The 17,382-nt window shown below is 43.4% G+C and overlaps 1 protein-coding gene across 2 annotated transcripts in view; it reads right to left on the reverse strand.

Moving 5' to 3' along the window:
• SLC12A4 (solute carrier family 12 member 4) overlaps positions 1–17,382 on the reverse strand; it is a 72,924-nt gene that overhangs the window by 43,757 nt on the left and 11,785 nt on the right. The window contains exon 2 of one of the 2 annotated variants that reach the window (XM_065416748.1): positions 15,014–15,017. The exons of the other annotated variant lie outside the window; for it this stretch is intronic. Coding sequence (XP_065272820.1) covers positions 15,014–15,017 — 4 coding nt within the window. The remainder of the gene's footprint in view (positions 1–15,013; positions 15,018–17,382) is intronic. 2 annotated transcript variants of the gene reach the window in all.

The following is a 17,382-nucleotide window of genomic DNA, read 5'->3' on the forward strand; positions in this document are numbered from 1 at the left end:
CAGCATGGAAAATTTCAGCCTAAATTGTTGAAGTTTGGCAAAGATATGAACAACTGAAAACGGGGATTTATGAGAAGTGTTGAGCAACTTTAAGAGACAGTACTACCAGATCTGTCTACAATACACACACAGTACATAAGACTTTTTTGGAACCCTTCAAGTAAAGAGACCCTACATTAACAACAAGTCTATTACCGTTATATCTCAAGTCCTGCAGAGATAGTTAACTAGCATTTCTGAAAAGCCTTAGAAAGGTTGTAGTTCATTTTGGGGTGGAGAATGCAGGCTACAAAACTAGATTCTATATTGAACTATTTACCGAGGGCCCCACACAACAGTGTTTTTACATGGTTACTTGGCTATACAGCTTGATCATTTGAAGTGTTTTAAAAACAAAGCAACTATTCTCTGTTTAGAACTGTTTGAATGGCAACATTTTAACTGGTAGGTATCCAGGAAGGAGCAGCACCCTGCTTGCTGCCACCAAAAATGCAAAAGATTCAGGCTGTTTGAGCCTGTATGAGTTTAAATAGGCCTTGGATAAAAACCGTGCAGGGCTAGGGTCTTTGAAGCCCCCAGATTTCTGGAGGTAAAATAATTTAGTTCTGATGTGACCGAAGTATAGCCAGTTCTCCAGGCGTACATTCAAAGCTGTACTTTAACTACTAGTTGTCAGAAGTTCATTAAATTGATACTGTGTTTCAAGACCCCCGGGCTCTCATAACCCAAGAAGTTGGTGTAGTCAATGGAGCTAGCCCATTTAACAGGGCCTCCTAATTTCTAAGATGTACACAATCAAAACCACAAGTAAATCACCACTTGAGGGGAGCGGGGGGAGTGTAATATATAATTTAAGTCAGAATGGTTGAATAAGTCATTTTAGAGCTCTCCTAAATGAGGATGGTAATGCCAGGTAGGTTTCCTGTAATTTGTTAGCATACAAATTTCCCCAATCATCTTTTAAATGGGCTAGTTTAATTATAGTGGTTTTGAAGCAAGCACAGGAGCTGTGCATGTTCCTTTTTATGGTTCTGCCAATGTACTGAAATCTTAACCAGCAACAGCTTCTGGACTCCTTTAACTGGGCTCTCCTGAGCAGACTACCTTATTGCAAACCCCAACTATTCAAAACTCATGGGTCATGCCTAAAGAAACGGTATGAGATTATTGTTTAAAATCTCTGGCTTCAAAATCAGTTTTATTTGCCTCTGGGTTTTGAGTTTCCAAGGATCTACGTTTACAAGATTTCTACCACCACCTGGAGGATTAGAAATGTTCTTTTTTTTTTAAATGTGAACATTAAAAAAATCACATAATCACACCTCTCCAGGAGCTGGGCTTTACGAGAAGACAAACTATCCCAAGATTCCATAAGAACACCTGGTTTGGCAACAGAGCATCAAGCTGAAATGAGATGTTTCTTGACTTTTTAAATATAGGAAAGTGTCTACTGGAGACTAGACTCAAAGAACCACCCACTCACCGCACTTGTTATTTAAGCCAGTTTTCAGACAATCTGCAGTGGTGAATGGTAATTGTAATAAAAATACTGCCCCACCTAGTTCCTCAAGATTTTGGACCATGCTGTAAGAGATTATTGTTCTCTCAGGCAGTTGTTATAGCTTTGTCTCAAGCAGTACTTAAATTGTCTTGATTATTTATCTTCTAGGGTTGCTCTGGTAGATTGGAAGTTTTAGAAATGAGCTAGTAGATCATTTTTTAAACTGTACCTTTGCTGCTTGAAGCCTCAGGGTCTGCAACTGCAAATGCAACAAACAGATTTTGTGTTTCTCTTGTAGCTGCAACATGCTATTGTCAGAAATATCTGCTTAATGGGATATGGGTTCATTTTTAATATATCTGGGAATATATCTAATGCTTTCTGTAGAAATGCCTGCGCACTTTTTAATCTTTAAAAGTCATGTGATTGATCGTTTTAATTTTATGTAAATTAGATTAAGTATGAACCCAACAAGTGACAAACTCTTTTGCCCTCTTCAGTCCTCTCATCACTCTTTTCCATCCACTCTTTTTCATCATTCTTACCCCAACCTGGGTTTCTCCAACCAAAAGTGGAAAAATCATCCCCCCTCCCTTCTCCCTGGACCTCGCTCAGAAGATTAGTGTATCAATAATGGGCTGAAAGTTTACGTTTCATCACAGTATTAGCATTTAGGGGTGGCTACACTTCCGACATCATCAGAAATATCTAGCACAATCAGCCAGAAATAGCACGTGATGCCTGCCTTCCGCAAAATGAGGAGGGTATAGCAAAACCACAACTGGATCACTTTCTTCTTCATGTATACAGCATTTGCTCCAGCCGCTTGAAAGAGCATGCAGAAGTCACGAATTACTGATTCTGTACGTTATAAATGGGCCTCTGAACTGTAGTCTTCCACTCGTCCAATGGCTAGCCACATTTTGGGTCCCACTTCAGCCCTCTCTCAAATACTGCACACTTCCCCAATAGTAACCAAAAGCTGAAAGGTTTACAGTCAAGTTCACTGCAAGGACATCCTATTTTAACCTCCATCAATCGTTAGATTTGGCTGCTGCGGAGAGACAGCTTCATGTATTTGTTATACTCTCGCTGGGAGTACTGCATTGCTCTGTTAGATGCATTAGTGGACCAAAATCACTTTCAGCATCACAACTCTTCCTGAGCAATCTGCACAGTTTAGATGTGCTCTAAACCACAACGCCAAAATGATCTCATTTTATCTGGTTTTTGCTTGCTTCCAATGTCCTGAGTAAGGACCATGTAAACTGACCCCATTTCCTCTAGGAAACAAGAATCAAATACATTTGTAAAGTAATTTTCTAATGTACAATGCAAAGTAAATTTCACAGGATTTGCCATACCGGAATAGAGCATTAGTCCACTACCTTGCCTCTGTTAATGGGAAATAGCTTATACATCAAAAAAAACCAACTCTGTAATGTGGGATAGGAAAGCAGTTCAGAGAAATTCCTTTCTCAGCCCCACATGTAAGCAGCTCACATTCTGAAGCATGAAATATATCTTAGCATTAAGACAGACATCACCACATGGTACTTTTTTTTTGTTAAGGGTGTGAACAAGCGTTCAGCCTTAGGTAGATATATTGTGTGAGAACAGTTTGTTATGCAAGTAGGGTGACCAGACAGCAAGTGTGAAAAATCGGGACAGGGGCTGGGGGGTAATAGGCGCCTATAAAAGAAAATGCCCCAAATATCGGGACTGTCCCTATAAAATAGGGACATCTGGTCACCCTATATGCAAGGCTCTGTGCAGAGGTTTGCCAATTTCAGCCTGTGTAAGTCCTTAAAAAGTCCTATGATTTGGACATGACCAGCTGACCCAGGCACTCACCCAATTCCCATCAAAAGGAACCGACACTCCAGGCTCTCTCTAAACTACAAAGTTTTGCCAGCATAGCTATGTCAGTTAGAAGGGGGAGGGGGAAATCACACTATGACGCTTCCCAGGGTACCCAGGATTGAGAGGCACCTCCATGCCACCTGTCCTTGGCATGAGGAAGCCTTGCTGTGCCTGCCAGGGGATCAGCTCCCCAACTCCACTGTCCACAGGCAACACAAGCACTCCCCTCTTGGCCTGCGCAGGCCCTGCTCTCTTTCTACAAGTTAGCAATAGGCACACTCCTACCCATGAGCATCTCCCTGGAGTGTCCAGCTTCTGGTCCACTGAATACTTACAGTATTCACAGATTCGCTGTTCCCAAAGGAGCAGTATGTGACAGCTTACCAGTTACACCCCAGATCACCACTTCACTTAACACACACTGCTTAGAGATGTTCATGGTGAAGATGAGTAAAAAAATTATTTAACAAAGTATACGGATTCAAGTAATAGCAAGTAAAAATATTGGAAACAAATGGTTACATATAAAATAAAATCATAACACACATTCTAGAACCTAGACTTACTTAACTAGATGCTTCCCTGTCTTACAGAATAATGCTCACCCAAAGTCCTTTCAGCATTTTACAGCCAGGCTTGTCTGTGATCTTCTGTTTATGAGACAAGTCGCCCTGTCAGTGGAAAATGCAGTGTGTCTGTTGGTACCCTCAGATATATCAGCACAGTCCTTTGTCCATCTGGACACATGTTGCTGATTTTTTTTTTTTCCTGTGGCCTCCCTCTTTTGTCAATTTCACAACCTTTTGATTAGCATCAGGCTCAATATGCAAATAGACCACCACTGTGAAGCAGACAATACACAATGACTAGACAGGGAAATAAGCATCTGTTACTCCCTGCCTGAAAGGAACCGGTCCAACGCACATCACCTCCTGGTGATCTGCCCTTCCTTAAGAACAGAGTTTTCAGTATATATACATAGCTTCTTAAATATCCGCCTTATATACACATCACAATTATGACAACCGGTGGGCTACTGTCTCTGAGTACAGACCTTACCCTATGGTGAATTACTATGCATATATCTGAGCCAGGAAATCCGTGTAAAACTCCCTGTGCCCTCTGCCAGTTGGCATCAAGAGGTCCCTGGGTGTCACACACTCCTATACCAGAGTACCCTACCTGACACAGCTATACCCCCGGTGTAGACACAACCATGCTCACAACAGAGTGCTTCTGTCATCTTAGCAAACGTCATTTGTGGAGGTGGTGTGGCTATGCTGGCAGAACTACTCCTGTCAGCTTCTGCAGCATCTCCACTAAGGGCCTCTGCTGGCACAGATATACCAGCAAAGGCTCTGTAGTGTAGACAAGTCCAGACACATGCTTCTCAGGCTAAGACCAGCTCAGCAAAGCTTCTAATGTCATAATTACAAGGAGTCCCTTCCGAACTCACCTGATAAGGCAACTTCCTACAGTCTACAATGTGTGATGACTGCATATGTAGATTCCAGGCGCAAGATGGGGGACTCATGTCTGCACTAGTGACTGACAGCTGTCAGCTAGGAGTGTGTGACACACTTGTCCTAGCCAGCAGCAATAGCTACCTCTAGTTTCAATAAGAAGGGACAATTTAGAAGCCAGCTTCCACTAATTTTAGGCCTTGTTTTAACCTTCTCCTGTCCATCAGTTCTACCTCAAATTTCACACACCCTGTCTTAGTCCAGAGTAGAATTAATTTTAAAAGTTTGGGGTAAACTGAAGAGTTTTGGAGATAATGACATTTTTGCATCACAAGAGGCTCTCTTGTATAAAGTTTTAACAATCTTTTTATTTAGGTCTTGGTGATTGTCAAGGAGACAACTTACTAGACCATCAGAAATTCAGTGGTAGCCTCAGGGCCGTCCCTACCCATACGCAAAGTACGCAGCTGCGTAGGGCACTAGGAAATTTGGGGCACCAAATTCCCTGGTGCCCTATGCAGCTGCGTGCTACTCCAGCCCCTGCTCCTCCTCTTCCCACCCCTGCTCCACCCCAGCCCCGCCCCCACTCCACCCCTTCCCCAAAGCCCCTGCCCCTGCTCCGCCCCCGCCCCTTCCCACCCCTGCTCCACCCCAGCCCTGCCCACACTCCCCTGTGGACTGCAGCAGGGTAGGGCCTGCACTCACCGGCGGCGGGAAGTGCAGCAACCCGGCCCCAGCCACGCCACCATAAGTGCAGGGGGGCTGCGTAGGGCCCCAGAATGGCTAGGAATGGCCCTGGGTAGCCTATCCATGCATCAAATACAAATTTATTTCTCCAGAAATACAAAACCAAATGCCTTATTTGTGATCATGCTTTGCTTGTGCGGACCCTGTTACTGACACGCACTGTCTACTGAAAGACACCTTTATAAGACAGACTGCATACCAGGGACCAGCATGCCCTACTGTTCAAAGTTATACCAATTATACTAGTCCAGCAGTTCTCAAACTGTGGGTCAGGACCCCAAAGTGGGTTGAGACCCTGTTTTAATGGGGTCACCAGCGCTGGCGTTAGGTTTGCTGAGGTCTGGGGCCGAAGCCTGAGCCCCATCACCCAGGGCCAAAGCCCGAACCCAACGGCTTCAGCCCTGGGTGGCGGGGTTCAGGTTACAGGCTCCCTGCCTGGGGCTGAAGCCCTTGGGCTTTGGCCTTGGCCTCCCTGCCTGGGGCAGCAGGGCTCAGGCTTTGGTTTGGCCCCCCCGCCCAGGGCTTGGGCGGGCTGAAGCTTCAGTCCCCCCTCCTGTGGTCCTGTAGTAATTTTTGTTGTCAGAAGGGAGTTGCAGTGCAATGAAGTTTGAGAACCCCTGTACTAGTCATTAGACACAGAGCTAGAGTGTCTACATATACAAACCTTGATAGGAGTATCACTTAGACTCAAACATATGCATGTGTGAAAGCAGTTATAAAACCAAACCTTTGTGGTTTCAATACTCTGCCTGCAGAGGGTACAAGTACATTGCCTGCAAATTTAAGATTGGAATAGCAAACCCACGGAAAAAGAGTTAATTTTGGTTGGGTAATCTAATCTCAAGACTTCTGTATTTTCTGATACAAAGTGGAAACTTAGTAGCAAACTCCCAAGTTGCTATTTGTTTTTGAGAAAACTACAAAACTCTCCAAAAACTTTGTTTGAAGTGACAGTGTGTAACTGAATTTTTAAAAATCTATTTTGACTAGGAAATATGGAAAAAATTATCGGACTCCACCTTATACCCTCCTATTCACGTTTATAAAAGAGATAGGGATCAAACAAATGCAATCCAGTTAGATATTGTTCAGATGCAAAAATTACAGCAGAGTTCAGAGTCACAAGCAGAGTTCAGCAAGTTAGTTATGATTTCCTCCCACCCATCTCAAAAAAATATTGCTGATCCTTACTTTTTCCAAGTTTGGTTTAAAAGTAAAAAGATACAGGTTGAGAACTGATTATCTCCATCTTCTCTGTCCCCCTCCAGTTACCAGAGGATCTTGGTATTTATGATTATTTTAGCCTCAGTCCTGTATCAGGCACTTTGCAGACATGAAGGAAGATACAGATACTCTCCCAAAAATCTTTATCTTAAGACCAGATTCTGCTTCCATACTCACAGGAAGTAGTATATGCTCAACTCATAGCTTCACTGACTTCAGTGGAGCTACCTGATGAGTACAATACTGCTTAATACTATTAAGCTGGCAGAATCTGGCCCTGAATCTTTGCCAGTATGTATGCCAAAAGTCTTGGTCTTCATACTGTGGAATATTTTGACACTACAAAACTATTCAAGCCTATTGTTTAAAAATACCAGTGCACTTCAATGTTATGCTAATCTCATGCCTACGTAGAAAGATACAGTAATTCACATATTCAAAGCGTGATGACCTATTTGAGGAATATACTTTCAATAGTCACACATCATAGTACTGTAAGATATAACTGGAAATGGAACTGTCCTTTAACTGCTTGCTCTTGTTTACTAAACTTCTTCTGGTTCCATTACTACAGAGAATAGCATGAGGACTTCTATTGAATAAACATACTTCCCCAAGCCTTGGTAAAGTTCCAAGGCAAACTACTCAATTAGCAATTGTTTATTTTCTTCAGAGATTTCCAAATGTAAACTACACAACTGAAAAATCACATTCTATTTATTTTTGAAGTTATTGCCTTTAAACTGCTTTAAAAGGCAAAAGAAATCATAATCCAATTATTTAAATAAGATTCCAAGGTGACTAAATTATAAGACAACAGAATTTAGAACCTATTAGAAAAACATGGTTGGTTCTCTCTAGACAACAGTGAATAAAGTTTGCATTAAAATGTTTTACATAATACAAGTTTCTGGCTATAACACATTTACACTATCTCCATAAGCAGCTTACGTCACAAATCTGATGAAGAATATTGATTTATTTTTGCTTCAACTGCATTTTGATCAATAGTTAAATTGTCAGAGGCATTTTTCTTTAAAAATGTAAAAACAGTTACCATGGCTGTAAGATTAGATTTTTAACCTGTTTATATTTTTTCAGAATTGAAAAATGTAAATTAAGTTACATCTTAAGGCAGTCAACCTTTTGGTGATTCATCTCTGTAGGCTCCACAGATCAAAGACTCCTGTTGAAGTCTAGCATACTGAAGAGTTTAATACTTTTTTTTTTTAATCACTACATTAAATACATCTCAAATTGTGAATAGCAGGAAATAAAAATGGGATTTTATCTGATAGGATACAACTTTATTTTATATACACACTGAGATAAGTACTGACAGTGACATGACTGCAGAGGGGAAAAGAAGCCATTCTGAGTTCAGCAACAGCTCACCATCTTGGACTTCAGAACCCATTTCACTGAAGGAGAAGGTTGAGGGAGGAGCTGTTGAGGAAATGTTGACTGCTACTCCAGGTTTAGCCTCTATTTTAAGACATGGTCACAGGGAGAAGCCAAATCTGTCCTGGATTATACCCCATGCACCAAGGGGGACTGTATGGGGTGTAGGATAGGGTAGACTTCAGCCTGGGATCTCTGATTTCTACCTGAGCTGCTTTTAAGCATGAATAAGGGATCACATTGTACTTTAAACACAGAATTGAATTCCAGAGGTTACACTGATACATTTACTCTTGTACATCATTATCACAGATAAGTCTCCATCAACCAGGACAGCTTAAAGCCCAGTAGGAAAACCAAGCTATTAACATTTATAGATATTTTAAACAGACAAAATTGTTCACCACATCTTTTAGCCTACAATATAATGTTATCCATCTCAATGCTGGGTCACCACTATACCCAAGACTTTGTACTTAATGGATTTTACCTGGAAAAATAAAGGTTGATTAAGAACAGCTCAATTTGCACATGACACTGCATATAAAACATGTAAAAATAACTTATGACCAATAACATCAGCTTTTGCATCTGAAAAGGGTTTAGTACAAGCAAACCAGATATTTACAAATTAAATACTGTTTAAAAATGAGCCACTAAAATGTTTTGAAATATATAAAGTGCAATTCTCAGTTCAATATTCCTTAAGATTTGTTTTATGGTTTGTTTAGTATGCAGGTGTAACACCAGCCCTATGAAATCACAGAATCCACCTTTCCCAGTATTTTGCAAGACTGCGATAATACCTTCACAGCCATAGCAACGACAATGAGAACTGCACAACTCAAGTGATTTAGCCTTTGAAATGTTTGCGATTAGTGATTCAACAAGTCCCTCTATTTTACTCTTCATAAATAAGCCACACTGATGATCTGCAGAGCACTGCACCCCTTTATAGTATTAATATCAACGCTACGTGCGATACTTACCCCTTAGCAGTAATTCTTTGCCATTTTCTGTCAGTTGGTTTATCATTCTTCTCTATTCTTCAGACAACATTTAGTCAGCACATGCTTTTTTATGCAGCCCTGAAGGACCAGAACAACTAAAACAAGTAATACTGGACTTCCAAAGGAACTGTTCACTATTGCCAGGGTCACACTGACTGCTGGCTGCTGCACTGCACAGAATTGATTTGGTTCATAAAGCGATATGCTTTCTCACAGGAAGACTAAGCAGACATTGATATGGTCCTAAAACTATAATCCTTTCAACAGAGACAAACTATATAAATGTCACTAACTTACTGAAAATGCTGTTGCTAAAATCCCAAGCTACTTATAGTCAGAAGCCACATTGCCTGCCATCTTCCTTTGGCAAAAATGAACTCTGGAGTCCATCATGACTTTACAAATATTGGAGAAGTCTCTTTTCCTGGGAAATCCTAGTGGAGAACCATTAAAGACAAGACAAAATTCAATCCTTAAGTGAGAGAGACAGTACCTATGCATAATTTAAGCTTTAGCCAGTATGCATAGGGAAGAGGTAAATTTTAAGTACCAGCTCTGTTTCATCACATAAATCCCTCCCCACACTTGAGTCACAGGTTTTCCTCTCCAGCCTTGCACCTTGTAATATGGATGGCCCTGAAGTCAGTAGCACCATCAGTTATGCCCCAATGTATTATATTGCCCTATTTTTCAGGGATGGTTCAGCAGGGTAGTTTATAACATCCCATGCCTAGAAACTGAAGGTAGAAATATTTAACAATGAGAGGAATGAAGGAAACAAAAATGATTGAAGGTCTAGAAAACACGACCTATGAGGGAAGATTGAAAAAACATGGGTTTGTTTAGTCTGGAAAAGAGAAGACTGAGAGGGGACATGATAACAGTGTTCAAGTATGTAAAAGGTTGTTACAAAGAGGAGGAAGAAAAAAAAAATTTCTTAACCTCCGAGGATAGGACAAGAAGCAATGGGTTTAAATTGCAGCAAAGGAGGTTTAGGTTGGACATTAGGAAAAATTTCCTGTCAAGGTGGTTAAGCACTGGAATAAATTGCCTAGAGAGATTGTGGAATCTCCATCACTGGAGATTTTTAAGAGCAGGTTAGACAAACACCTGTCAGGGATGGTCTAGATCAGGGAAGGGCAAACTACGGCCCGCAGGCCGGATCCGGCCCGTCAGGGCTTTCAGTCTGGCCCACAGGATTGCCAGCCCCATGGCTCAGCAGGGAGGCTCCCTGCCTGCCCTGGCCCCGCACCACTCCCGGAAACGGCCAGCACCATGTCCCTGCGGCCCCTAGGGGAGAAGGGGCAGAGGACTACGTGTGCTGCCCTCGCCTGCAGGCACCGCCCCCCACACCTCCCATTGGCCAGGAACGGGGAACCGTGGCCAACGGGAGTTTTGGGGGTGGTACCCACAGGCGAGGGCAGCACACGGCAGAGCCGCCTGCCCCACCCCCAGGAGCCACTGCCGGACATGCTGACCACTTCCGGGAGCGGCATGAGGCCAAGGCAGGGAAGGAGCATGCCTTAGCCCCATTGTGCGCTGCTGCCACCCCAGAGCCGCTCAAGGTAAGCAATGCCAGGCCAAAGCCCGCATCCCGATCCCCTCCTGCACCCCGCACCCCAATCCCCTGCCCTGAGTCCCCTACCCCCTGCCTTGAGCCCCCTGCCACACCCCTCCTGCACCCCGACCCCCTGCCCTGAGCCCCCTGCCGCACCCTGCACTGCTCCTGCACCCCAATCCCATGCCCTGAGCCCCCGATGCACCCCGTACCCCAAACCCCTGCCCTGAACCTCCTCCTGCACCCCAACCCCTTGCCCTGAGCCCCTTCCTGCACCCCGTCCCACACCCCGCACGCCCTCCTGCACCCCAACCCCCTGCCCCAGCCCTACATTCATGGCCCTGCATACAATTTCTCCACCCAAATGTGGCCCTCGGGCCAAAAAGTTTGCCCATCCCTCGTCTAGATAATTAGTCCTGCCACGAGTGCAGGGGATTGAACTAGATGACCTCTCGAGGTCCCTTCCAGATCTATGATTCTATGATTTCCAATCAGAAAAATGTATTCCCCATCATAGTAGAATCAGATGTTGGAATTTTTTAAATAAAATTGTTTCAGTCTGTTTTCTCCCTTGTATATGACCAAAAAAAACCCCCAAACCCATGAGTAACCTCAGATTCACAATCCAGTTATATAAATTGGACAATGGAGTAGCTGCTCACCACTATTCCTCCAAAGGGGAAAAAATTGTTTTAGCTAATCCTTGTTACATTTTGTGCCAATTAACATCTAGAAGAGATTGTTCACTGTAGCCAGCCAAGCTAAAGGGAAACTGCAGGGAGCACTCCATAATTAGCAAAGAGGTCCAGAGGGAAGAACACCATATTCCAACTGCACCACAGAAAGCAGGTCCAGCTCACCAAGTTCAGATTATAAATTCTTTGGGGCAGGGATCATGTCTTCCTCTGTGTTCTGTGCAGTCTTAAGCACACCCCCAGCACTCAAATAACAGTTCACGTTTACGTAGTGGCTCTAATCCTAAACCATTCCACACAAACCACCCGGGAAGCATCCCCACCACAGGATAAATTAATAATAATTTGTTTTGAATAAGCTTAATCCAGCCAGGATCATCGAGGGAAGGTTTGTTTGGGTTTTTTTTAATTAAGCTACCAGATAGACTTGTAAATATATGAGCCTTACAGAGGACAAGTGGAATGGATACTGCTCCAACTGATAGGTACCCATGATTTATTACTATTAGCTTTCTCTCTCTGCATATGGTCAGTATCAGTTTAAACGCTGAGGTTTCTACCACCAGTCTGGTCATTTTAGGTCCTTGCTAGCTCTTCCATCTTCAGAGGAGCGCCTGGGGCTCAAGAGAAAGCTGCACCCTTTAGCAATGGATGCTTGTGGCTAGGGTAGCATAACTTTATAATTGGGGTGGGGCTTTTTGTCACGGGAGCAGTATTTATCCCGAAGTTCTTTTCAAATTTAAACTCATATACAAGCTATACAGAAATGATTTCACACACCATTTTAAATGAAGGCCACAGCTGGAGTTAAACAGCAGCTATTTAGCACACAGCCGCGGCAGCACTGTGACGTGGGCAGTGTAGACACGCTTTATCACTGGAGGAGAGCTCTCCCAGCCATTAAAAAAAACCCACCCCAAACGATGGTGGTAGCTTTCCTGGGGATAAAGCGCTGTCTCTACTGGCACTTTTCAGCGCTAAAACTTTTGTCGTTCAGGGGGGTGTTTTTTCACACCCCTAAACAACAAAAGTTTTAGCTCTGAAAGTGGCAATGTAGACACAGCCTAAGTGATAATCTAGGCCAGAAAGTTAATAGACAAGAAGGCATTTGAAAGACAGAATTACCAGATTTGAATTTGACGGGGCTAGTGGAGTGCCTTATGAAAAACAAAAGGTACAGCGGTATCTTTAATGCACATAAGCGTTGTGTCTCTCTGAAAGATGGTACCAGCAGAGCGCTGTATTTTGAGGCCTGTTTTAGTAATGATCCACTGATTACCTGGGCAACACCCTGAGTTTCCACGGAGATGGTCTTTGCATACAGAGACTAAGTTCAAGGCTGTTTAGCTTGGGAGCACAGACAGGATCTCAGCACAAGGTGGGGCTGCTATAAAAGTGTGTGGCTCTTAGGTATAAAATTTGTTTCTTACTGTGGCAATCAGCAATTTAAAGTATGCAATAGCAAGCCTCAACAAGTCTGCCTTCTCGGAGAGTTACCGTAGTTCAGCAAAACAAACTACTTCAAATGGCGTGTAATAAGAATCTTTTTGCCTTTGACATGGAGATGAAAGGCAAAATTACAATGGTCTGACTCCCCTGAAGACATATTTTCTCAGACAACGTCTGATGCCCTAATTAAGTAACTTCTCATACACAGGACCTGCTTAATAAAAAATGAATAAGAAAAAGCACTGGGCTGTAAGTAGGGACCGCAAAAAGATGGAGACTGGCAGCTAGTTTGTAGGGGGAAAGTGTGACTTCTTTCATCTGTGAAAAAAGGGAAGCTAACGTGTAACCCACACACCACCTGGGTGTGGTGTTCTGTCTCATCTAGTGGCACGGAGACCACTTAGAAATTAATGAGCCTTAGCTAAGATTCCGTTGGCTTTTAGCTCATGCGGTAGAGGCTCATGCACTAAGCTCTAGAGGTCCCGGGTTCAATCCCGACGACCGGGGTCTGTTGGCATTACAAAAGCAGTCAGTAGAACGAATATGCTGTATTATTTAAACACATATCTGTTTCATCTATTTATCAGAGGTATTTATATGGCCCCCACTACTATAGAATCTCTCCCAGTCAACTGCAGTCCTAGTTTTCAAAGCAATTAATGGATCAAGCCCCAATTAAACTGAAGACTAAATTTTGATCTGTGAACCAACACAACAGCTGCACTCCCCTGGGACAATGCACATCACCAAGCCCAGGACAAAGTATGTGAGAGCTGGGAATAAAACATTCTGGATGGAGGGGACCCAACTATAGAATAAATTTCTAGAGGCAATCAGGCAAATCCAGAGTCTAGCCGTGTTTAGGAAACACTGCAAAACTATCATCTTCAAAAAATCCTTTCCACCATAAGAATGGCACTCAGCACTGACACCCCCTTTTAACTAATAAACCCCCACCAACAGAAAAAAAGGAATAAGACCCAAAATACAAACTCTATGCCTCCCACTCTCCCAGCAGAGATCCCCCCCCCCCCCCGCTTAAAATAGCAGAAGTGCTGGAGACTCCGTAAAATCCACTTCACTATTACTACTGAATTTACATTGAAGCTGCTCTGATACTATGGTGATGGGCAGCAGTACAAAACCATAAGGCTGAGATGTCTGGATTCTATCTTTTGCTAAAGGATTTATCTTCAATACCTCTAAGGGTAGGTCCACACTACCCGCCCGATTCGGCGGGTAGAGATCGATCTTCTGGGATCGATTTATCGCGTCTCATCTGGACGCGATAAATTGATCCCAGAAACGCTCCCCCGTCGACTGCGGAACTCCTGCTCGCCGAGAGGAGGAAGCGCTGTCGACGGGGGAGCTTGCCTGCGCCGCGTGGACCCGCAGTAAGTAAACTTAGTTCGATCTAGGAAACGTCGACTTCAGCTACGCTATTCTTGTAGCTGAAGTTGCGTTTCCTAGATCGATCCCCCGCCCCAGTGTGGACCAGCCCTAAGTGTTAGAAAAACTCTATTATCCCCATTTCAGAGATGAGGAACTGAGGCCCAAGGGCCTTGTCTTCATTGGGAAAAAACTTGTATTTTAAACACACGTTGCTAAGCTGCGTTAACATCTCAGGCCACGTCAACAACACAAAGTTCTGTCAACGCGAGTTACGTCGGTGTTCAGCTGCGGACCTTTGTATATCGCTTGGGCATGTGCATACTTGGATGCTTGCACCGACACCGCACTTACCATGAGTGCTTGCATCGAGGTAAAATGCAATGCATTATGGGAAGGTATCCCAGTGTGAACCACACTGCTGTCCAGCTCAATGCCTTCTGGAACATTTTTGCAGTGCTTTGTGGGATACCAGTGGTTTGCCCAGGGATTTCTGAGAGCTATAATCAAGTTCCCACCACTCCACTTTCTCCATCCCATAATGCTTTCTGCATCCCGTAATTTCCACACCTTTTAAAAATTCCTAGAATTCCACACACCGCTTTTTGGTCTCCACCATCAATTTTGGCAGATGCATGGACCCTGCATAGCTCAGCACAACTGTGGTAGAGCAGGGTGTCTGGAGTCCCAAATTAGTGCCCTAATCACCAGACCATCCTTCTTGTCACGTCCATATTAGTACAGCCATCACTGGTAAAAATTCAGCATTTGTCAAATAGCTACAACACTATTTCTCTTCATTCCTATAACAGTACATAATAGTATACAAGTGTGACAATGGAACAAATGTTCACCACTAGTTCAGACATCATGCAGTAATGAGCACACTAAGCTCCTTGAGGTGCGTGTACAACTTAGCATGGCTATCAATCTAAGCAACTTTGGAACAATCTGGAGACAAATGCAACTGTAGCAATAGCTTTTAAGTAAAGCAAAGACCTCAGAATCCTGCAAGTGGTACCAAAAAGAAAATCCTTTCCCAAACATCCAGGCAAAAACTCTTAAGGCTGCTACCACTTAATTTTCCACTCTGCCGGCCAAGCAAATATATGCCTGTGGGCATACAGAGCAGAACAATGATTAAAAGATCATCAGTAACTCAGCATAACATTTTGTTGTGCCAAATATTTCCATGGAAATGGATTCCTCACACTGTTCTAGGCAGCTGTCCTTCAAGGAAGGCGTACAATGACACACAGGAGTACAGGAAAAGGTTGATTGGCACTTCCAAGCCCCACACTGGTCCTGATTACAAAAGTTAAACCCCTACCACACAGCAGGGGCCATAATCCACTGAATTAGGTGTCTGTTACTAAAAAAATACCCTACAAATATAGACCAATATCAATATACAAAAAATATAAAGACAAACTTCCAGTATGGAGATCAGGGTAGATAACTTGAAGTCCACGAGAGAACAGATTATCATTCTGCCGCTTACGGAATTATATTGATAAGCAGTAGATATAGCAGTCTCCTGCAATATCCTGAATGAACTTAATTCAATAAAGTTAAACCTTACTGAATCAGGGGTCCACTTTATTAAAATTCCACAATAACACATGTACAATTTTATCTCCCTTCTCTGGGAGGAGGGGGATGCTAATATATTTCCTCTGTTATCAGTGCTTTGTAGACACACACACACACCTACCTACCTATCTACCTCCAGAGAGGAAGGCAGTTCAAACTGGATTCTCCAGTGACCAAGAGCCTAAAAGGATTTTTGGATAAATAGCCTGGTTTTAAAATGGCTCAGTGCCTTCTTCCTGACTTAGCAATGGACAGTATCCCTGGCCCACGGAGCGCCCCAATCCTTAGAGTAGGATTGGAAAGACTGGGCCTACTGAGGCCCCAAAGACTGGGTGCTAGCTCTGAGCTGAAGCTGGGATGAACTTGTGACTACAAAGGAAACCCTGAGGCTAGGGTGCTGAAGGACTGCTCCTTCCAGAGCCTATGTTGAGATGGTGTCTAGTAAGTTTATTAGCAGGCATGCTGCTTCTTTTATCGATGTTAATGTTTTCTCTGTAGTGCTTTTACCTTAAGAGGCTTGCACAGAAAGAACTGTGTGGTAACGTATAACTGGAGCAATTACACCTGTTAACCGTCTCTGAAAAGAAAGTAAGCAGCCTGTCTCTGCGGGGAATAACACAGTGAAGGCAGGGAACTGTGCAGCCGGGAAGTAGCCCAGTCATAAGGGAGTAAGATGAGGGTCTTCACCCAAGAAAGCCACAGTTGAGGAGCTGAAAGCCTGAGAGTGAGTGCCCTTGCTGAACCAATGAGGGGAAACACAGGTGCAGTTGCCCTGAACTGTGATAGTAGGATCCACAAACTCCACTAACATGTACCAAACCTGCTAAAGAACAAAGTCTGTGAACAGACTGGGAGCAGAAATACTTAAAGTCAAACATATTCACTCTGGAAGAATGTTCTCTTGTAGGATCTACAGAATAATCTTTTCATGCATGGGGAGGAGAAATGAATTATATAACAACATTTTTTCCCCAAGGTACACCTACCATTAGCAACAACATTGCAGCAGAGAGCTCTGGGGTTATGTCTACACTACAGCTTTTATCGGCATAAATTACGTTGCTCAGGGGGGTGAATAAAATCACCCCCGAGTGACATAAGTTACACCAACATAAGCACCCGTGTGGACAGTGCTATGTGGATGGGAGAGCTTCTCCCACCAACATAGCTTCTGCCGCTCATGGGGGCTGGAGTGAAGAGAGCTCTCTTATAGCGGCTACTTTAGATAAACTCTCTAGTGTACCCGTGCTCTGGATGCTGTAGACTTCTTTTTTGGTAACTGGCTTGAAAGGAGTCAAAACCACACTCCATCTGAGCGGCTACCGCAAAGTGCAAAGTTTGGTACTTGGATGTTAAAGAGCTGCCCATCTCAAAGAAACTGAAGCTTTTGTTGTTCCTGCTGTTGCTCTTTTGAGATTTAGTTCCATAACAACTGGGATTAATTGTGAGGCAGCAAGATTAGCACATGTGTAAAAGATTCTGAAGTATG

The sequence above is a fragment of the Emys orbicularis genome, chromosome 14, assembly GCF_028017835.1.
Source record: "Emys orbicularis isolate rEmyOrb1 chromosome 14, rEmyOrb1.hap1, whole genome shotgun sequence".
NCBI classification, from domain to species: domain Eukaryota; kingdom Metazoa; phylum Chordata; order Testudines; family Emydidae; genus Emys; species Emys orbicularis.